The sequence below is a fragment of the Parasteatoda tepidariorum genome, chromosome 5, assembly GCF_982258835.1.
Source record: "Parasteatoda tepidariorum strain Cologne lab strain chromosome 5, Ptep-v5.0, whole genome shotgun sequence".
Taxonomy (NCBI): domain Eukaryota; kingdom Metazoa; phylum Arthropoda; class Arachnida; order Araneae; family Theridiidae; genus Parasteatoda; species Parasteatoda tepidariorum.
This window is the reverse complement of record NC_141759.1, coordinates 2064314-2088289: the sequence shown is the minus strand read 5'-3', so window position 1 is coordinate 2088289 and position 23976 is coordinate 2064314. Positions and strand designations below refer to the sequence as shown.

Here is a 23976-nt window from a genome sequence, read left to right as displayed (position 1 = left end):
TGGAGAATGGAATTTGAACGATTGCAAAAGAAATATGATGCTGTTGAAAATAGCAAAATTACCGTGGCTCAATTGACCCAATTGTTTATAATATTTTATCAAAACGTGTTTTCATTGTATTCACACTTTAAATGGAAACGCATTCCCTCAATTCCACAGGATTTATTGCTCGAAATACGAGAAAAATTGAAACGTTTAAGCGAAATAGATGTTAAATCAAGAGCAAGTGCAATTTTTCAACTTTTGCTTTACTACGTCCGATATGATTTAAAGACTATAATTGATGATGAAACTGACATAATGCAATTGATTAAGCGTGGCGATGACGTTTATCCAAATCTTGAAACTTTACTCGAACAAAATTTCAAGAAAACGGTTGAGTATATTGACCGTGTAGCAATGGAACATGGATTTGTCGAAACAGCCAGTAATGAATTGATGGAAGTTCAAACGACAAAGTAAAAAAAAAAAAAAAAAAAAAAAAAAAAAAAAAAAAAAAATTTTTTTTTTTTTTTTTTTTTTTTTTTTTTTTTTTTTTTTTTTGACGTTGCGTGTTAAAGTCAGACGTTGAGTCTTGATGATCTCAGTCTTATCAGAATTTCTTGAAGCCCTCCAACTCGCAACTTTAGAATTTCTGGGGCCTCGCAACTTTAGAATTTCTGGGGCCTCGCAACTTTAGAATTTCTCGGAGCTCACAACTATAGAATTTCTCGGAGCTCACAACTTTAGAATTTCTCGGAGCTCACAACTTTAGAATTTCTTGGAGCTCACAACTTTAGAATTTCTTGGAGCTCACAACTTTAGATAATACTGGTCCAAGTTCAAACGTCAATAGCTTCGTTAAAAAAAAAAAAAAAAAAAAAAAAAAAAAAAAAAAAATTTTTTTTTTTTTTTTTTTTGACATTGCAGGTTAAAGTCAGACGTTGAGTCTTGATGATCTCAGTCTTATCAGAATTTCTTGAAGCCCTCCAGCTCGCAACTTTAGAATTTCTGGGGCCTCGCAACTTTAGAATTTCTGGGGCCTCGCAACTTTAGAATTTCTGGGGCCTCGCAACTTTAGAATTTCTCGGAGCTCACAACTTTAGATTTTCTGGGGCCTCGCAACTTTAGAATTTCTCGGAGCTCACAACTTTAGATAATACTGGTCCAAGTTCAAACGTCAATAACTTCGTTAAAAAAAAAAAAAAAAAAAAAAAAAAAAAAAAAAAAAAAAAAAAAAAATTTTTTTTTTTTTTTTTTTTTTTTTTTTTTTTTTTTTTTTTTTGACGTTGCAGGTTAAAGTCAGACGTTGAGTCTTGATGATCTCAGTCTTATCAGAATTTCTTGAAGCCCTCCAACTCGCAACTTTAGAATTTCTGGGGCCTCGCAACTTTAGAATTTCTGGGGCCTCGCAACTTTAGAATTTCTGGGGCCTCGCAACTTTAGAATTTCTGGGGCCTCGCAACTTTAGAATTTCTCGGAGCTCACAACTTTAGATTTTCTGGGGCCTCGCAACTTTAGAATTTCTCGGAGCTCACAACTTTAGATAATACTGGTCCAAGTTCAAACGTCAATAGCTTCGTTAAAAAAAAAAAAAAAAAAAAAAAAAAAAAAATTTTTTTTTTTTTTTTTTTTTTTTTTTTTTTTTTTTTTTTTTTTTTTTAACGTCGTAGGTTAAAGTCAGACGTTGAGTCTTGATGATCTCAGTCTCGTCAGAATTTCTTGAAGCCCTCCAACTCGCAACTTTAGAATTTCTTGAAGCTCTCAATCTTATACAATATTGGCTCAAGCTCAAACGTCCATAGCCTTGTTTGGAACCTTCACAACTTGCGACAGTGGAGTCTTCAATATCTAGGCTCAGCAAAACTTTCCAAAGCCCTTACAACTTACAAATGTTGTATCATGAATAATTTCAGTCAGCCGTTGAGTCTCGATAATCTCAGCTCATCGAAATTTATGGAGCCCTCACTACTTACTAGCGTCGAGTCTTAGATCATCTCAGCTCATCAAAATTTTCTTAATTCAGTCTACGAAAAAAAATTTCTTAAGCTCATGAGAGTTAAGGAGTCTGCCACCATTGTCTCGCTTTGCAAAACCAATAACACAGATCAAATACATCACTAAACCATTCCAAAAACAACCACTTTTTGATGTAGCTGAAGAAGAAAAAAATAAATATTAATATATTTATGATAAAAAATAGCAATAAATACCACTTTCTTGTTATTAGCATGCATAACGTAATAACGCCTGTCGTATAAGCAGCTGTAGCCATCAACGTGCCGATGATTAAACGATCCATCCCAGAGGTTTTTCTTGAATCATATACAATCGCCACTCTTTAGGCATAACGTTTTTGTATAATGTATACCATGAAAGGTTTATATAGGCTCTATAAAACCGATGATTCCAGCCAACAAAAACCATAATCACACATAACAGTATCACAATCATCTTTCTTAAACATAAATAAAGGTATGAATATTGGACGTGATCAAAGTCAACCCATTCTAAAGCGACGTCGAAAGGCTAGATTGGAGAGACTTGAGGCTGTCCCCAATGATTCCGAATTAGGTATGGTCGGAGGTAAAGTATGGCATGACGTTCCAAATTCAATCATTCCGGTGATGAATCCCGATATAGCTTTTGACAATGCGAAACATCGCCGTAGACCACTCATGATAGAACCTGATGAACTCGAAGTAAAAAGCGATGATTATTCCACTTTTGCGATTCCTGCTCCAAAAAAGCGTCGTTCAAATGGAGAAGATCCAATGGACGACACTGAAAACCCTTCTGAAGAACCACCAGCTAATGACGCTGGAAACCCTTCCGAAGAACCACCAGCTAATGACGCTGGAAACCCTTCTGAAGAACCACCAATAAATGAAACTGCAAATTCTTCGGGAGAACCATTAGCAAATGACGCGCCAAATACTTCTGAGGAAGAACCAATGGATGAAACTGAAAACTCTTCCAAAGAACTACCGGCAAATGACTCCACAAATTCTTCCGAAAATCCACCAGCAAATTCTTTTGAAGATTTACCAGCCAGTGATACTGCAAATTCTTCTAAAGAACCACCTGCCGATAACACTGCAAATCCTTCCGAAAATCCACCAGCAAATCCTTCCGTTGAACCACCAGCTAGTGATACTACAAATTCTTCTAAAGAACCACCTGCCGATGATACTGCAAATTCTTCTAAAGAACCACCAGTCGATGACACTGCAAATCCTTCCGTCGAACCACCAGCCAGTGATACTGCAAATTCTTCTAAAGAACCACCAGTCGATGACACTGCAAATCCTTCCGTCGAACCACCAGCCAGTGATACTGCAAATCCTTCCGAAAATCCACCAGTCGATGACACTGCAAATCCTTCCGTCGAACCACCAGCCAGTGATACTGCAAATTCTTCTAAAGAACCACCAGTCGATGACACTGCAAATCCTTCCGTCGAACCACCAGCCAGTGATACTGCAAATTCTTCTAAAGAACCACCAGCCGATGACACTGCAAATCCTTCCGTCGAACCACCAGCCAGTGATACTGCAAATTCTTCATTCGAACCACCAGCCGATGACACTGCAACTCCTTTCGAAGAAACACCTGTCCCCACAAACAAAATTGAAAATTCTTTGAATCCATCAAAAGATACACCTGCACTGCCCCCGATGGACACGGCGCATGAACCAGATGAACATTTTGAATCAACCATCATACCGATGGTTGTGCGTTACGCGACTATCGATACAGAAGGCATTTATTTCCCTAATCCCTTTCATCTCCCATTTTTAATTTTAAATGAAAAATTTAACTGTTATCCCTCCTATCAATCTATAGTCGATGGAATATTGCGTACAGTTGAATACATTCCAAAAAACGCAGATGGAATTCCGCAATATTTGTTTACCAAAGACGATTTAATCGTGTATCCATTCGACTTGACATCCAAACAACCCTTGTATCCTAAAGATGAAAATGGCGATGAAACTTACCTTGAAATCGGTGGTGTGGAACACTATGCGCGTGATGCCTTGGGAAATCCAATCTATGCCAAAGATTCTCATAATCTCGAAGTAGCGCCTAAAAATATCGATGAGTACTACTATGCGCGCAATTTGTCTGGAAAGGAGATTTATCCTAAAAAAGCCAACGGAAGCGAGTATTACATTTTTCGTGTTTGGAAAGAAGTACCCGCTAAAGACAATTTGAACGGTTATTATGCAGTCGATGAAAAAGGTGTAGCCATGTATCCAAGGTATTATAAAGGTTTGAAACCTACAGGCGCGACTCTGCATTAATCTGATAAATCAAGTACAATGTACACGCAGCCTGACGTTCAAATGGGGGATTCCGACATGTCCGAAGATCACGAAAACGACATTAGATATTTTATCGTGGATGCATTTGGCAACGAAAGCTATACAAAAAGCCTGGATGGACGTGAGCTTTATCCCACTAGTGATGATATTGATGAGACAAGTGAGAATTCTGTGTTTGCCAAGCGCGGAGGTGAAGCGTATTACGCGAAAACTGCCTCCAATGACGAATATTACCCGACGCCTGAAATACTCCTCAAAACGAGTACCGGATCGTTTAAATATGCTCGCGATCGCTTGGGAAATGAATTTTATCCAAAACTTCGTAATGGTGATCAGTATGTCTTTAGGGATAATAAACGTCCCGAATACGCCACAATGAGCACAGGAGCTCCATTTTATCCAAAATATAGAAAAGGGTGTCAATTTGTGGTCGACAATGAATGGATTATGGATATAAATCGTCTTATAATTTACCCTTTGTGTCACAACGGTAAACCCGTTTATCCAAAAAACAGCAACGGCGATGAATATTACATGGACAACATAGCAACAAACAAAAGAGGTGACGAGGTGTACGCCCGAAAGGCGAACGGAGATGAGTTTTACCCAACCATTATGTCGTTTGCAAGATTGAAAAATGGCAACTACATTTATGCCCTTACCAAACATGGAAAAGTTATATTTCCAAAAGACAAAGACGGGAACGAGTTTTACATTACAGATCCAAATACAGATAGTGATGTCACACGTATGAATGGTAAAGACATTGACCGATACGCGAAACGGTCCGACGGCAAGGAAATTTACCCCCGGATCAAAACAGATGAGTTGTCTTTGGACAGAAAGGAAGTCATTTTAAACCAAACGTATGCTCGAGTATTTGGAGACGCTATCGGATATCCTGTAGATGAATACAATAACGAATATATTAAGGATTTCTCGACACCGGGTCCTACTATCCAAACACTTTTTCCATTGGGATATCCCGAAACGAACGATGGGTACGTGATCGTCCCATCTTTCGACAACAAACCCTATATAAATACAGGTATCAATCCCCAAGTGAATGAAGTTAATATCATTGGGAGATTATATCGCAAACACAAAGGATATGTCGATTATTTAACAAAGGTCCAACATACTAGTAGTCCAAGGGTACCCAAGAAAAAATATAATACAATACCTTTTATTAAAAATGCACAACTTCCAGCTCAAAACAACCCTCCAGTTCAAAACAACCCTCCAGTTCAAAACAACCCTCCAGCTCAAAACAACCCTCCAGCTCAAAACAACCCTCCAGCTCAAAACAACCCTCCCGTCATAAGAGGTCCTCCTGTGAAACCAACAACACCAGTTTCAACAAACAATTGGTTGGTGGTGACCCTACTCATTATAATGGGATTATTGATTGTAGGTCTTGGTCTGAGCATACGTATGTTTATGAATCGCAGCACGCAACCACCGCCATTTGGAAATGTGAGGCAACAGACAACAATCAGATAAAAAAAAAAAAAAAAAAAAAAAAAAAAAAAAAAAAAAAAATTTTTTTTTTTTTTTTTTTTTTTTTTTTTTTTTTTTTTTTTTTTTTTTTTTAAACCTTGTTAAAAGGTAAAGACGAAACAAGAAATGTCCAGTACTACTCTAACACAGAGAATTGAAAACATATTGGCCGCGGATGATGCAGATCGTGTAAAGGAATCATTTGGTTCTAGTGAAAAACAACTGGCCCAGATTGTATTGGTTCTCGTTGCGGTTCCAGCAGTATCCATACCAGCAATCCTTCATATCGTTTGGAAAAATATTTATTGGGGAGTATTCATTCTGATTTTGTACTTGGGAAGCATATATTTTGTTATTCAGCACCGATTGAATTGGCTGCTGTATCTTTCAGAACAATTCCACGCATTATACAATGCATGAATACGAATTTCGATTGGTCGTTCAAAACAGTTCTAGTCTCGACTATATTTTAAATCACATTGCGTCTGAATGGCTTGGCTCTGTCGTGACTCGCCCAGTCTATTATATAAAACCCCATTTTCGGTTTCGTGACAGAGCTCTTGAAATCAAAACAATTTTAAATACAAAAATGGTTTATCACGATCGTTTATGGTTCAGATGGATACATTCTAAAGAAATCCCATATGAAGAATGGAATATGGAGAATCACAAGACATTTCTGGATGCAGTGGGCAATTTTCAATGTCCGTTTCGGATCGAAACGCGACGTGTTTTAAAATTGGATGATTGTGCCCAAATTTACACGTTTCAAGCAATCGATGGAATGTTTCGGTTAGTATTTGAATGGGAGTATGGTGTGTTTAAAAAATCCCTTGAATCCATTCCCGGAGAGCAGTTGTTATCATGTTTAACAAAATATCAAAAAATCTATAATTATTTACGCGGTTTTCCACACCCGACCTACACATTAGATGAACACATGTCCCGAAAACCAGTGACGTGCATTCCTGATCTCATCTACTCTGATACCCATTTGGTGGCTCATAAATGGGATGGTACGTTTGGAATGGTATATAGCTATTCGGATCGCATTGTAGAAAAATGGGAAGGTGGATTGCAAAAACTCCGCAAGGGCATCACAATTGATGACGGAATTGTATTTTCTGCAGAAAACTTGGGTCACACAATTATTTTGCTGGATGTGTATCAAGTCCGTGGACATTTGGTAGCACCTTGGTGCAAGAGAAACATTTTTTTGGAGTATTTGCCAAGTATCTCTTTGCCTAAAGGGTATCGCGCGCAAAAATATTATTTTTCAGCATTTGAGTTACCCGAACCAGATTTCAATACAGACGGCTATATTATCCATGATACGGAAAGCGATAATGTTTTTAAAGTAAAAGAAAACCATTCTTTGGATGTCATGTACAACGATGGATACTTTTACATTCCTCAGCATCGGTTCAAATCATTGGAAGAAGATGCATTGATAAACGGCCACATTTACGAGGTTTCTATATCGGATGGTCGTGTCTTGCGTGAGAGGACTGATCGTATGACGGGAAACACACAAGATCAAATACATAGTATATTGAATAAAAGAAAATGGGGAGGATCAACGATTGAAAAGATAATTCCTCCCGTGGAAAAATCAAGACCTGGAAGAAAAAAATTGAGTTTGTTTAAATGAAAAATAAATTCTTACGAGTTGAGATTATCGAGACCCGCTACCTGACCTACTTTAGAATTTGTCAAAGGTCTCAACTTTAGAATTTCTGGAAGCTGTCAATCTTAGAATTTGTCGAAGGTCTCAACCTTAGACAATATTGGCTCGAGAAAAAAAAAAAAAAAAAAAAAAAAAAAAAAAAAAAATTTTTTTTTTTTTTTTTTTTTTTTTTTTTTTTTTTTTTTTTTTTTCGTTGTATGTAAAAGTCAAACGTCAAGTATTGTTGATCTCAGACTCGTCAGAATTTCTTGAAGCCCTCCAGCTCGCAAGGCCCTCCAGCTTTTAGAATTTCTTGGAGCCCTCCAACTTGCAGCTGTAGAATTTCTTGAAGCCCTCACTTTAGAATTTGTTGAAGGCCCCAACTTTAAAAAAATTTATTGACTGTATGTTGAGAGTATTAACTCTCAACCTCATGCAATATTGACTCAAGCTCAAACGTTTACAACAGTGTAAAAAAAAAAAAAAAAAAAAAAAAAAAAAAAAAAAAAAAAAAAAATTTTTTTTTTTTTTTTTTTTTTTTTTTTTTTTTTTTACGATGTTGTGTTTAAAAGCTCGGTTGCCTCGAAACAATTTTCACTCACAACTAAAACCAACCAAATCAAGACATGGAAGATTACAGTTCTCTCATCGCTCGAGTTTTGAAAAATGAAACCCTGTCCGAACAGATTAAGGAGTTGGCTGCCGAAGGCGATGCCTTAAATCTCACAACACAAGACTGGAAGCAAGTATTGGAAAACGACTCATTTTACCAGAGATTACAAACCGATGCCAGATCTCTTTATGGTCCTGCAAAAGTTTCATACAACCAACAATTTCGCGTTCAAAACTTGAACAACGAATCCGTTAAAGTGATTCTAGTTGGACAATGCTCAGTCTATCGTTCGTATGACAAGGATTCAAAACGCAGTGACAGCAAGTATTTCGCCATTAATTTAAAAGAGTGTCCCATTTTGAACGTATTGAGTGCAGCGATGAACAGCGATGTGGAAAATGTAAAGTTTTCAGACACGAGCAAATTAAATTTTGGTGCATGCAGCATGTTTTGCAAGTACTGCAATGATGCCAGAGAAGAAATGATTAGTAAAGGCGCACATTTAAAATTAAACAACTTTCATAGTTGTATCGTGAAAACAGCCATCTATGATGGGCGTAGGGTTCTGAATCGATTTGATACTCAAATATCGCAAATGTTTGAGGGAACATTTATCGCTATTCTCAAATTGGAATTTAATATCCGATATTTTTATACGTTAAAGGAAAGCCAGGATGAATGTGTTCGTCTAGGTGGCAACGTGTTGAAAATGATTGCCTTTCCAGAATCTAATTTAAAAGAATCGAAAGTATTTTTGGGAGACGTTTTTTGGGAACCTAAGCCTGACGTACCACAAGATGCTTCTCAGAAAAGAGCTTTGGACAACGATGATGACGACGGGATAATTGATGTGTACTCGTGCAAAATGATGAAAATGGAGAAACCTGAGTGCGTTGTCGTGGAAGAAGAAGTTATTGATTTCAACTAAAAAAACTGCCTATTGCTAAACGTACATATTAAAAAAAAAAAAAAAAAAAAAAAAAAAAAAAAAAAAAAAAAAAAAAAAAATTTTTTTTTTTTTTTTTTTTTTTTTTTTTTTTTTTTTCTCAAGTATGTATTTAATAGGCACGTCCAGCAATTATTGTTCTACGCAATGCATTTTGTTGATTAATCATATTTTTCGAGACTTTTTGGTTTACAACTTCTTTGGGATACACGATAACATTTTCCGCATAGAATCCCAAGTCGGATGCTGCCCCTACTTCGTGAACTCCTCTGGAAGATCCGAAAATGACGAGCGGGGCACTACACTCAACATCATTGCTGGCCACAACACCAATACCTTCAATATACGCACAACTGTAGCTTGTATTGTCCACCTCCAACGTTTTTGAATTTAAATCCTGTACAATGTGTTGGGAGGTTTCAAATCTACTGAGAAAGTATTTAAGGCATAGAGACAAATCTTGTGCTTCCATGAGACTCATTCGTTTATCCGTGGTTAATACAATTCCATTCATATGCTCCTTGTTGGCATGATTTTCAATAAACGTTTCCGATACTGTCATTTTCGATCGGATATAACCAATGTTGACTGGATCCAGTTCACAAGCTGTGTTAGGGTTAAGGTTTACGTTTTTAGATACTTCGGATAAATTTCGAAGCATTTCGAATGTTTTCCGATCACCTTTAACGACTTGAGTCTTGTCAGTTGCTCTTCGCATAAATTTGTCCAATACGTGATTCATGGAATACGTTTTTTCCTTATTAGTCAGCGCTGGCGTATTTGCATCATTTTTATTTCGATACGTTTTATCGATGAAACTTTGCACGGGGATAATGACTTCGTTTCGTTTAAAAATGATTCCATCGCATGGCTTCAAAACCCAACCCGTAAAATTATAAGAAGTAGGCTTTTCTATGCAATGCGCATATATTTCGAGTCCGTAATATTCTTTCAAATGTTTGGCACACAAGAGGTTGTTCAAGTGACTGTTCTTACGTCCAGTGCAAAAGGTATTTCCTCCACTCAAAAGGCAAGCAGTTGATTCCATTTCCTTACTTTGTTTACTTTGAAAATCAAGCAATGGCCGCTTGGAAAAAATGGGTGTTTAAGCGCCCCAAAATAGGAAAAAGCTTCAAAGGGTTTAGGGGGACGGTAAAAAATGTAAAGCACTTACGATCTTTTGTGAGTAAGAATGATTCACTGCGTCGCGTCATTTCCAAAGTGTTTACCAAAAAAGGTTTGGTGGCGGTCACTGCTGCCACTGTGGTGGGTGTTGGCGTGTCGGCCATCAACGATTACATTCAATCCAATTCGGGTTGTTTTTTAAAATCCGAAAACTCTGTGTGTAAAGTGAAAGACCTCAGTTGTTGTCAACCGGATCCAGTGGATGAGCTTTCATTCTGCTCGCAAACCGTGCAAGGTGATCCTTGTTTAAATTTCGACGAAGACAAGGAAAAGTCGTGCTGTAAATTATGCGATTGTCAATTTTATAATTGTTTGCCTGGTCAAGAAATGGAATGCCGTCGACCCACGATTGGAGAAGCGTTGGCCCATTATGCTCAAGGTTTAACGTTGGGGGCTTGGAATTGGGTGGCTTATTTGGTACCGTTACTCTATTGGGCAGCGGGAATCACGACAGCGCTTATAGTGTTGTGGATAGCGTGGAAAATTTATAAAAAGACAAGAGCGATATGATTCCACAGCTGAGACAATTGGATTTACCAAACGATCAATTGATTCAGCTCATGCGCAAACGACACAGGATGGACATTGAGAAAGAAATCCCAACATGTAAAACAATGCAACCATTTACCAAAAGAATAACACTAGAGCTGGTCAAATGTCCTACGGTACAGCAAATGGCCAAGACGTATATCGAACATCTTTTGAAAAACAAAAATGATTGCGGATACTTGTATTTTTTAATTAATCAACCTCTTTTTGTCAAATTAGACATTCGATTTAATGGGGAAATGGCCATTCAATGTTCACGAAGGGATGAAATTGTCACAATCATTGAAGACTTGGCCAAAACCTGGGCGAGAGAAAATACAATGCTCTATGAAGTGACTCGATTGGAATTGTTATACTTTTTGGTTTTGCTAATCAACCCTCATTTGAATTGGGTGGCTGTGGATTTTTTGCTGAAAGGAACCAGGAATCATACCCATCTAATTGTTGCACCTCATCGTCTGTTGAAAAATAAGAAATTAACATTGTAAAAAAAAAAAAAAAAAAAAAAAAAATTTTTTTTTTTTTTTTTTTTTTTTTTTTTTTTTTTTTTAACGTTGTTTGTTAAAGCCACGCGTTGAGTCTTGATAATCTCAGAATCGTCACAATTTCTTCAAGCCCTCAGATCGCAACTTTAGAATTTCTCTAAACTCACAACTTTAGAATTTCGTCAAGACCTCAACTTTAGAATTTCTTGAAACTCGCTCGACTTGAAAATCAACTTATCACACATGTACTCTGTTCCTCCAAAGTCTTTTCATCTCCTCTAGATACACGATTACTGTTGATGTAATTTGTCTCGTTTTGACCCATCTGCAGCTCAATGTCGTCATCACTCAACATGTACACGTAACCCTCCTTTTTATGAGGGGTTGTAATTTTTGTTTGAAAGCAAACTTTGTGCTGAACTAATGTTAACGCCATTGGAACCATTTTGACATCGACAAAATTGCTTTTGCTGTGCCGAAACAAATTCAACCACTCCATCACCAACTTTGGCATTTGAACTTTGGAAGGAAGTACATTGTCGGATTTTGTGAGGCACCACGATGGATACGCTACACCCTTTTGAATACCTTTGTTGACTGCGTGTACGTGATCAAATCGAAACGATTCCATCACTTGAAATTCATCCGTGAGTGTCGCAGTTTGAAAAATGTATTGAATGCCTCGTTGCGATTCTAACGCAGGGCGTCCCTCCAAAATCGGGAAGCTAAAACAGAAAAATCCTCCATTGTACGCGTATCCCAGCACCGTCGAGTCTACGCTCACTTTTTCTGTATTGGGTGGTAATTTTAAAAATGTCGGGACATAATAAATGGGTGTCCACGCGGTGGTGGGAACTTCATGAAATTCTGTATACACGTCATATGGATATCGGACGTACAAAATACGTTTAGGCAATTGACCATTTACAGATAACGCCACAAATTCGTTGGGTTCCTGTGAATGGGCTCGCGTTCCTTCATACGTAATGCGAAATGGCCATTCCACAATAACGCCCAATCGCTGCAAAACGTCATCTGAAGGTTTTCCTTGGAGAGTGACGACATGATTACGGTGATACGAATTTAAAATGTCTTGTATGATAAGGTGGGGCCTGTTTATGGACAAGCGTTTTTGTATCGCCCCGGTTCCGACAGCCCTCTCTTCTGGTAAATAAGGTCTTTCAACAACTTGAAAGGGAATCAATTTTGCATCTGTAATTTTATCTTTGGTCAAATACAATCGAGTTTCAATACCCAGATTCTGTTTGCTGCGCCATTCTTCAGCAACTGACAATACGTGTTGGGATGGTTCCTTACTCAAAATGCAAATGCGATACATGGCATTTGTACACGGTCTGCAATTTCCAAAATAGTTTCCACCGGGATACGGTAAATCCTCCTTATCCAAATAGACAACGCAGTTTTTGTAAGAAAATATAATATCTGACGCTTGATGAGATATTCCTCGCATGTATTCGGCGACAAGAGCGGGATCGCTTACAAAGTAAGGGGTGGCATACATTTGAAATGTAGCAGATTCCTCGGGCATAGGCATAATGGTCTTGGAATTACCCAAGAGAGCGCTCCAAGTATTATTTTGGCACACGACAGTGATGGGATCTTCTGTATTGAAAAACACTTTGAGTGCTTGAGCAAAAGGTTTTGTTGTATTTCTACAGATGGTATCGTATCGATACAAATGCAACACGGACCAAGGATCAAATTTCGCATCTGCAAAATTTAACACAATCAAATCTCCTTCATTTTTGGCTTCCGTATAACCATGAAAATTGCTATACAACGTGCTGTACCTCGGAAGATTCATCTTTGCTTTATTTCGTTTGGAGTAATGTAACAGAAATTTTAGAATCTGAATTTTTTGAAGCTCTCACAACTTGCAAAGTTGAATGATGAAAAAATTAAAAAACCTCTCAACACTTTAGACGAGCTACGTGTTACACAACAACGTAGGAAAAAAAAAAAAAAAAAAAAAAAAAAAAAAAAAAAAAAAAAAATTTCATATTTTCTGAATTAGGAAAAAAAAAAAAAAAAAAAAAAAAAAAAAAAAAAAAAAAAAATGTTGGATATTTAAGTCGAGATCGATTAAGTCGAGATCGATTAAGTCGAGATCGCTGAGAGTATCGACTCGATGCTCGACTTAAATGTCCAACGCTTAAAAAAAAAAAAAAAAAAAAAAAAAAAAAAAAAAAAAAAAAAAATTTTTTTTTTTTTTTTTTTTTTTTTTTTTTCCCTGCCTGAGCAGTATATAAGGTAGAGCCTTCTGAGCCTTCAGATCATTCAGAGCCAGTGCTTTGCCTTTGCCAGTTCTCTCTGCTCTTCTAACCATGGCTGACTCTTCGGACTTTGACTCGTCGTCTTCCTCGTCGTCTTCCTCCTCTGACGAAGACGATTTGACCGAATTGAATTTCCAGTCGGCGCCTCCTCCATCACCTCCGACACCCACTTCTATGGATATTGGCCAGATGAAGCTGATTTCTCCGTTGCCTCCCTCACCTGAGCCTCAGCTCTTTGAACCCATGTCGCCACCCATGCCTGTGGCCTCACCACCTGCCAACACACTGAAACCCACTCCACGCTCCATCGTCCAAGTGGCCCCCTCTCGTGCTCATCCTGCCAGAATACCCTTGGTCTCGGCCTCTGACTATCGATCCCGAGAGAAGCGAATCTCCACCTCTCCACCTCGCCTCTCCAATCCACCCAAAAGATTGAAATCACCCATCTCCAGGTCCAGGCTTCCCACCTGTCTCATCTCTGTTCCACCCGTAGACTCTAACACCTCGAGCCAGACACCCGTGGACTCTAAAGCCTCGAGGACTGTCAAAACGTCTGCCCCACCTGCCAAGTCCAGCACTTCGAGCCAGACACCCGTGGACCCGAGGACTGTCAAAACGTCTGCCCCACCTGCCAAGTCCAGCACCTCGAGCCAGACACCAGTGGACTCTAAGGCCTCAAAGACTGTCAAAACGTCTGCCCCACCTGCCAAGCCCAGCACCATCAACGACGTGCGTTCTCACTCTCCCCCGCCAGCCTTCGAGGAGACGAGTCATAACTATCGTCGAGACGGCTACGAACGTAGGCGAAAGACTCATTATACAGGGCGGCATTCACAGACCTTTGCCGTGCTGTGCATTCGAAAAGACGGACACACCCTGACCAACGGTTACGTATATGACGTCATGGATGGACCCATGCACCCTCAGCATCTGTTGGAGAAACTCTACGACATGCGGGTCCGTTTTTTGATCCACACGGACGCCATCACCAAATCAAAATGGGGTGAAGTATTGGCGAGGCTACCCCCCTATCATCCAGCCAGGGAACTAAAAGCGGTGGTATTGAAACCAGATGCCACCATAGACTCGAGCAGGTGTGTATATTGCTCGAGGGCAGAATGTCACAGGTGGATTGCCGTGACGAAAGGCATTTCAAAATTTTTGCATTTGGGAATGGAACCGATCCCACATCGAATGTGAGTGTTTATTTTTGTAGTATGCTCGCATTTAATATATATTATTATTATTATTATGAAAATAATTTTGTATTACGCTTGTGAAAAAAATAAAAAAATGTTTATAAATCCATGTTGTCATCTTTTCACACAAATTTAGAATTTGCAACTTTAGCTTAAACGTCAATAACCTTGTAAAAAAAAAAAAAAAAAAAAAAAAAAAAAAAAAAAAAAAAAAAAAAAAAATTTTTTTTTTTTTTTTTTTTTTTTTTTTTTTTTTTTTTTTTTAGTTGTCTGTTAAAGGCAGGCGGTGAGTCTTGATACTTTAAACGCATGAAAATTTTCTAAAGCTCTGACAACTCATCAGCTTGCAGTATAGAACGATATTGAACGTTTCAACATTTCAAACGTTGCCCTTTGAACACCGTACCACTCGAGACATTTTCTACTCCATTGCTTCAAGTACCCTTGGTGTGTTTTAGGAAAGAGTCTGGGTGCACGAGCATAGTCGGCCATACACTCTGGATGCATTTTCAAAAATTCCATACGTTTAGTTTTATCCGTGTTGAACCACGTCAGCAAATCGTTCATTTTTAGTTTAGTTTCGAGCAACAAATACACCAATAGAGCCATTTCATCAACGTGTCTCAAGGTTTTTACTCTTTTTCGAATGTCATTGATTTGATCTACAGTAAACCTTCTACCACTACGCTGCATCATTGTCTTTTTTCATGGAAACATCATTTGATCAATGGCATAATGCAAAACTAGTAAATACAAGAGCTGACGTGTCTCCCGATGCTTGCAAATACGTCATTTTGATGAAGACAACCAAAAACTTTAACGTTGAACAAGACTTGCAACGCCATTTGTCTTTACGAAACAAACCATTGGTGTGGTTTATTAAACAATTTACCAGACTTTGTGTTCGAGTGGAATACGCAGATATTTTTGTTCAAAGAGAATTGAATCATTTCGGACGCATTGCCCAAGATGTCTCATCCAGAATCGTTCAAAAGCTCTTTCAAAAAACCTATGACACACAAACGGTTGTTGCGCCAACCTGGATTATCAACAAAATTTGGCCAGAGCACAAACCATTTAAAACAGTTTCACCAGAAACTTTTCGAGACTGGCTCCTCTCATAACGTTTTGAAGAGGTTGTTGCACCAAGAAGTGGCGCGTCACTGTTTCCTGGGACGGCAAACGATTCGAAAACATCGATGGGATGTGTTGAAGCAAGTCGCTAAATGGTTACATCTTGACAATGATTTGGAAGATTTTCACGATGGACTGGTTCGCGAAGAATTGGTGTCGATACTCTCAAAAGGCGTAAAGAGAAAAAATTTAAAGCTCTTGCCCTCTGATGAAGCGGATTGGTGCGTATTGTTCAAACAGTGGTTAAGTCAAAATACAACAAGTCATGACGTGGGCAACCGTGACATGTATCGTTTATTGGCAGTAGACGGGTTTGACGGACTTGAATCAAAAGATTTGAAAACTTACTTGTTGGCAATGATACATCCAAATAGCATGCGTCGCGACTATCGCTCACACGCTCGATCTGTACGCGAAATGTATAAATGGTTGGATAACAAACCCGAACTAAGTAGTTTGGGTGGAACGGATTCAGGCTGCGTCGTTTTTTTGGCATTGTTGCAACTGTACACTCGGGAATTGCAGAGCCTCATGCTCAACGATGAAATTGCGATGCAAACACATCGAGTCAAAGTGTGGGCCGAAACATTTTTACATAGAAATGCGGAATATTTTACCGACGTTAGAAAAGTAACGACAGAAATTTTAAATGAGTTGGGTCAAGTCTATGCGTCTTGTGAGGAAAATTGGCAACAAGTTGGACGAGAGCAATTGATGAAATTATTGAGCAGTAACAATGTATGAAAAAAAAAAAAAAAAAAAAAAAAAAAAAAAAAAAAAATTTTTTTTTTTTTTTTTTTTTTTTTTTTTTTTTTTTTTTTTTTTTTTGTGACTACTTAAGTTGCTGCGAGTTGCTTGAAGCTTCACACTTTCAAATATCATCAAGAATCATAGCTCAAATATCATGATGAATCTAGTAACAGAATCACGTGTTGCAATCGAACATCAGCTGTTTTGTTCAGAGGATATAGTACTTGAACCTTTACAATCAAAATACGTAATCATAAAAGAAAATGTGGAATTCTTACCAAGATTTAGTTTTGTGATACCTCGTCCAAGTCCAGAATTATGGTTGGATCAAACAGTACGTGTGTTAGCTGACATTTTTAATGAATCAAGCAAGTATGTTCGGCCTTTAGACAGTCATAGTCGGCTTTTAGTGGTTTTAGTTAATTATTCAGATAAGGAGAAGGTACAAATATCCAAAGGTGACTTATTAGCTGAACTCGAGTTTATACAGATGAGTGGAGATCGCAATAACGATAGCTGTTATTTTGAAATTCCATCCGAACACGCAATAAGCCTTAGATATGGTAATAGCCTTAGATATGGTAATAATGGAAAACAAGAATAATCAACGAAACAAATGCTCCAAGAAGACAAGAAAAATTTTAGTACAGTTATTTCTTCAATTGAAAAAAAAAAAAAAAAAAAAAAAAAAAAAAAAAAAAAAAAAAAAAAAAAAAAAAAAAAAATTTTTTTTTTTTTTTTTTTTTTTTTTTTTTTTTTTTTTTTTTTTTTGATTATTTAAAATGTGGCTTCTTGCTTGAATCAAATTATTACTGCTGACGGACATGGTCAAAATACTTGTAGAGATTCAAGCCTCCTTTGTAGGTATCGGCAAAACTACCGTTATGAAAATTTTTTCTTATCCAACGGTTGATGGTTACATAGATGATTGTGTCGACATGATAGAGACTGACCCAGATTTCTTTCACGACTCAAACAATGACACGTTACGCAATTACTTGGTCTTGGAAAATTTTGCTGCTCGACTGCAGGCAAAGGTATCCACTCTGCAAAAAACCTGCGCATCCAACTGGACCATCATCACTTCCAGGTGTCCCTTGCTATCTTGTATTCAATTTTCAGACGGTCTATTGGATTGGAGACCTTTGGAAAGATATTACAGGAAGCGCTTGAAGCATTTGGGTGTAGATCACGTACTCATTTTGGATTATGGTTCATCCATTGCTGGATCACCGAAAGCTGTTGAAGCGGGATACAAAAGAATGAGAAAAAGAGGGCGCAAGTTTGAATTGGAGCGATACGATACACTCGAAACCTACAACAATTTTTTTCAAGAGGCTGAGCGCAAAAAGTTGGATGTGCTGAAGGATTTGGATCCAAATTTCTATCAATATCGAGACGTGGATTTTTGGAATACTGAAAATTTTAACGAATTCAACATTTCAGTGGCAACGGAAGTCATTAGAAAACATAAAGATTTTGTTTCTAATCTTTTAAAACTAGTCCCAAAGTCACGCAAACCTTTCTTGTATGTAGAACCGCTACTGGAACCCAATCCGGATCGCTTCGTGACATTCCCGATAGAATACCCAGACATTTGGGACATGTACAAAAAAGCTCAAGCCTCTTTTTGGACAGTAGGAGAGGTGGATTTATCCAAAGATTTAGCAGATTGGGATAATTTAAAACCTGATGAGCGTCATTTCCTCTCACATGTGTTGGCTTTTTTTGCGGCAAGCGATGGTATCGTCGTGGAAAATTTGGTGGAGCGCTTTGCGACAGAAGTACAAATCACGGAAGCCAGATGTTTTTACGGATTTCAAATTGCCATGGAAAATATTCATTCAGAAATGTACAGCGAATTGATTGAGACACTCGTTCGGGATCCCAAAGAAAAAAATACATTATTTCACGCCATTGAAAAAATGCCCTGCGTGAAAGCAAAAGCCGATTGGGCATTAAACTGGATACGGCATCCCTCCTTTGCCCATCGTCTGGTAGCATTTGCGGCCGTGGAGGGAATTTTTTTCTCCGGGTCCTTTGCAGCCATCTTTTGGATAAAAAAGCGTGGTCTTTTACCTGGTTTATCCTTTAGCAACGAGCTCATCAGTCGAGACGAGGGATTGCACTGTGATTTTGCGTGCCTCTTGTTCAACAAGTATTTGCAAGAGAAACCCACACAAGAGGAAATTTTGCAAATCATAACAGATGCAGTGTCCATCGAGCAAAAGTTTTTAACAGAAGCTCTACCAGTCAGCCTCATTGGGATGAATTGCACATTGATGAATCAATACATTGAGTTTGTAGCAGATCGTTTGATGGTGGACTTGGGATGTGACAAGTTTTACAAAAAGGAAAATCCATTTGATTTTATGGAAAATATCAGTTTGGAGGGAAAGACCAATTTTTTTGAAAAGCGGGTGGGAGAGTATCAAAAGTGTGGAGTGCTCTCAAAGAGTCACGAGTTTTCTTTGGAAGAGGATTTTTAAGAGCAACATGTTATCCAATATTTTTTAGATTTAAAAAAAAAAAAAAAAAAAAAAAAAAAAAAAAAAAAAAAAAAAATTTTTTTTTTTTTTTTTTTTTTTTTTTTTTTTTTTTGTTTTTTTTTTTTTTTTTAATACTCTTAAACATAACCAACAAGCTGTTTCATTAAATTTGTAATTTCCAAGTCGTCATCATTTTCAACTTTTGGAAGGGGATTACCATACGTTCTAGGATGCTTGCTAAAAACCTTAGTCTTGTGAGGCCAATGATTACAGGTTCGTCGTTCTTCGAAATATTTGATCCTTTTCTGAATTTGAGTTTGACTTGCCAGTCTTGCAGGTGTCATACAAATGTACAGAGCGCATCTGATGTTTGGTAGTTTACGATTACGTTGTGGTTCCATACCTTGGTGAATGGTTCGACTATCCCACAACACGAGGGAGCCAGCGGGAGCCTTTACGCAGATATCCGATGGACTGTCTAGACGATCCAAGTAAAATTGTTTTTCATCTTGTGTCAACCGACAAAAATCTGATGAATGTGTAATTTTAAACGTTTTTTGAAATTCCTTGTGCAATAAATGACTTTTTCTGAGAATTCTCAAGGTGGCGTCACCTTCGTAAACTGGAAAAAGATTCACGAGTCCTTGAACACATTCAAAATTATTTCGTTGAAAGTTTTGATCAGTGTGAAACCATTCCTTGTACTGCGTCCAACCACGCATCGTATATTCACAAGGTAAGGAAATACTGATTCCATCAAAGCTTGTGAGTAATTGGTTTGTACACCAAATACGACTAAATTGATTAAAGACATTTTGGTTTTGACGAACGTACCAGGATAAAGGATTGTGTCCAAAGTCCCAGTGCTGAAACAACATACCGTGTTTTGGATAGAGATCAAATAGAGATTTGTAAGTCGATATATCGTTTTTGACAATGGGTTTATCCAAGTATTTTGTTTTATTTTGTAAGCAAATCCACATTTTCTCTTGGAGTTGCGTTACCTCTTGAACCGTTAATACATTTTCAACAACCTCCACGCCGTCTGTTTCAAGCGTAAAATGTTTACAATCGTTATAATACATTTAGAACAATTTGTAAGCTTTGATACTTGCTTGTATAAAAAAAAAAAAAAAAAAAAAAAAAAAAAAAAAAAAAAAAAAAAAAAAATTTTTTTTTTTTTTTTTTTTTTTTTTTTTTTTTTTTTTTTTTTTTTTTTTAACGTTGTAGGTTAAAACCGAGTGCCAGGTCTTGTGCAACTCAGCTCATCAGAATTTTTTGGAGCTCCCACGACTTGGAAAATATAACCTTGCTGCATACAACGGTATTGGACGTTTCAACATTTCCACCTAATCTTATTATGATGGAAAAAGATCGACGCATAATACTATACAAAGTGAAAGAACCATTCTTTGGGACGGAGCCAAAAGTTTTTGAAAATGTCGTACAGATTTTTCCTAATGGTAATTACACCCTTGGGGAAAAGAGCAAGGAAATAGTGTCTACTGATATCGAGATCAAAATACCACGAGATGCCAGAGGTTGGTTATATTCATTAATTCCGGGGGTGAAAGTATATCAAATAATTCCTTCTGGTTCATATTGTAACCTTACTTTTCGTTTATTAAATAAAGAACGCGAACAAATTCATATTGATGAAAAAGAACCAGTGGTCAAATTGGTTTTAAAACGGGCCAATATTACTTTAAACCCATTTGGTAAGATATTGCTGCGAAGAATTGACAATTTCATACGGACTAGATCCTTTTCACGCTCCGAGATTGTGTGGGATTGTGCCGGAGAAAATTATGAAAAGATTGAAGAGTGGACATCACTGTTTTATGACCCATACAACAGTAATTGAAAAAAAAAAAAAAAAAAAAAAAAAAAAAAAAAAAAAAAAAAAAAAAAAAATTTTTTTTTTTTTTTTTTTTTTTTTTTTTTTTTTTTTTTTTTTTTTTTTTTTTTTGGAAAAAATGTAATTGATTGGTAATTGAAAAAACTTATGCTATAATTAAAACTTTAGCATTATTTAATACTGTGGAATATTAACCCTATTATTCAAAAGACTGAATTATTTATTTTTTTAAGAATTCTTTTTTTAATATTTGACAATTTTTTTGAACTCTTTTTTAATGTTTTACAATTTTATTTTCTTGAAAATTGTTGTTTTAAGTATGTATTATTGAAAAATGGTAGAAAAATTATGTAATTGAGACTGTAAAAACATGCCGATTTCGAATTTTGAGTTTAAAAGTACCCCCCGTCTAGCTGAGACTTTTAAACGATTCAAGGTACCAATCCTTTTGGTACCATGAATCGTTTAAAAGTTAAAATTTATAATCAAACTTTTAAACTTAAAATCCTATTTTAATAGCTTTTAAATGTGATTTTTACATTAATTTTGAATAAGTTGTATAGTTTTTTTAATCAGTTTTTTCATCTTTCAATAGCAAAACATAACATTTACAGACTCGAAAATGGAAATGTTTTGCGTTTTCCCCATTTTCCAAATTTCCAAATTTTCCTATGATAAATCAAACATTTGCCCGCACAAGTACTTTTTCGTTCTGAGAAGTGCTTATATATTTTTGCAGTTTTCTGCTATACCCAGTTTCAAGCTGACGGTCTTCGAATATGGAATTACCATATGGACGAGAGTCGAAAAAATACTTGAGCAGAAAAAAATATATAAGCGCCGTCAATTTAAACCGTTTGTCCAAACATCGCCATTTGGCTTGTCCCATGAAAAAACGTTACATAATAAAGGCGCTTTTTTAAAACATGAAAATTACATTGCTAGGTGCATATTGGGGGCTACCCTACTTGAATTACAACGTCAAGATCGGGACGTATGGAAACGTATATTGTAACACAGAATATGGAAGATTTCACATGGTTTGCGACAATCTTCCTCTCCATGAAGCATTTGAAAGCTTCCTGTTGAAGCATGGTGAAAAAAAGGAACATGAATGGATTATAGACCTGGCCGAAGCCGATTTAGCTGAAATTGTGGGTAGTTTTGCAACGTTGGTTGTTAAAATTGCTATGAGTGAAGTTTTGGATAATGTTTTCAAAACGATCTTTGTCGGCAATGGACAATGTGAAAAATGTAATGCCATTGGTCCTTTAATCAGTTTCAAGGAAATGAATGAAAAGAGCGTGATTTTAAATTGCAAGACGACCGGTATTCTCAAAGTGAATCTGAAGCAATGTGTGGGTAGTGATGGATTTTTGAGCGTGGAGACTAACGATGATGATTACATGAGCGTTATCTTTGTGAACCCACCCGATGATTTTAAAAATTTGTTGTATGATTGTAAGCGAGATCATTTCATTGTGTGTGAATGCTTTTCGAAGGATGTTGTCACGAAGCTTTTAAATTGGATTTGCAACGAAAATTTAAAATGGCTCACATTGTAAAAAAAAAAAAAAAAAAAAAAAAAAAAAAAAAAAAAAAAAAAAAAAAAATTTTTTTTTTTTTTTTTTTTTTTTTTTTTTTTTTTTTTTTTTTTTACGATGTTGCTGACGTTTGAACTTGGGCCAATATTGTCAAAGGTTGAGAGCTTCAAGAAATTGTAAAGTTGCGCGTTGAGTCCAAGTACCCACGCTAGAGTGTACCTAAAGATCCACGACGAGGCATTTCAAACTATACCATGTGAGGTCCCATCTCTGTAACTTCTGGCTCTGTAAAGAAATTACTCATAAACTTTTCTAAACAATGTGGTTTTCCGTTGACGGTGAACCTTTTGTATGGATTGGGGCAGAGACACAAAAAACTCTCTCGTCCATTGTATAAAAACGCTCCTTGTTCGCATACATCGGGATTGAGTGTATCACATGCAGGTCCCGACCAAAAAGTTTCATCGGTACAGAGGCAAATCCATCGCGCCACGTCGTCATTTGTCAACATCAATCGACCGCCTTTTTCTTCATTGCATTCAATGGGTGTTCGACCATCTGTTACACACACGCCCCCCACGCATCGGGTAGATTTTTCCACGCACAGGAAACTACAATCGTCTACGCAAAACATGCGTTTGTCTGTACAATTTTGCTGCAAAATGGGTTCACGTACTTGAATTTTTGATTTTGTTTTAAAATCCTCTGGTATCCACCAGAAACACATCCAGATGATTAAAAAAAGGAGCCAGGCGGCCCACATAGTTGTCTTTTTTTTAAAAAAATCAAGATGCAACGATCGATTGATCACCACGATTCCCAAAGTTGTCGTCGCACCTCATCGAATCACGTCGGCACGTGGCAAGATGCTTGGACCATATGTCGGGACATTGCGGATAAGTACTCTGCTACAGAATTTCATCAAATTCATATGGTGTTGGCCGAGTGGATTCCCATGCTCAATGTCATATTTGGGCGTCCCATCAAGGACTTGGAAAATTATAATTTGACATTTTATTATCTTTTCGAACCCAATGGCCCAAAGGAAATTTTCACGTCGTACGCCGAAACTAATAAACGTAAAACGCCTGATGAGAGAAAAGGTTTTCATGTGGTTTTCAATCTTTATGAATTTAATGCGACGCTAAACAGTTATTGTGATAATGTGTGTCGAAACAATAACATGGTCGACGAGGCACGAGGCACCATAAACTTTACTTTGTTGGATGAGACTTGCCATAATCCAGCAGAATACTTTAGACACAACACCACGTGGCAAATGCTGTTTATCTACACGTGTCACTTTTTAGCGCACTGGGAAACTTTTCAAAATTATCATCACGCGCATTACGATAATCACGACAAAATGCAAAAGTCTCCCTTTTTTAACCTCTTTCACTACGGGGAGATTGTTTACAAATAAAGGATGCCACGTGCAAAAGGAAACAAGATTACCA

General features: G+C 37.2%; 1 protein-coding gene and 1 pseudogene across 1 annotated transcript; one reads left to right on the top strand and one right to left on the bottom strand.

Moving 5' to 3' along the window:
* The first annotated feature begins 18126 nt into the window (after nt 1–18126).
* On the top strand, nt 18127–19246 carry LOC147808483 (ribonucleoside-diphosphate reductase subunit M2 pseudogene; annotated as a pseudogene).
* An 8-nt stretch (nt 19247–19254) lies between these two features.
* Nucleotides 19255–20202, bottom strand: LOC147808482 (uncharacterized). The gene has a single exon (XM_087165067.1). It carries the CDS (start codon nt 20200–20202, stop codon nt 19255–19257), a length of 948 nt encoding a protein of 315 aa, XP_087021193.1.
* Nucleotides 20203–23976: the final 3774 nt, after the last annotated feature.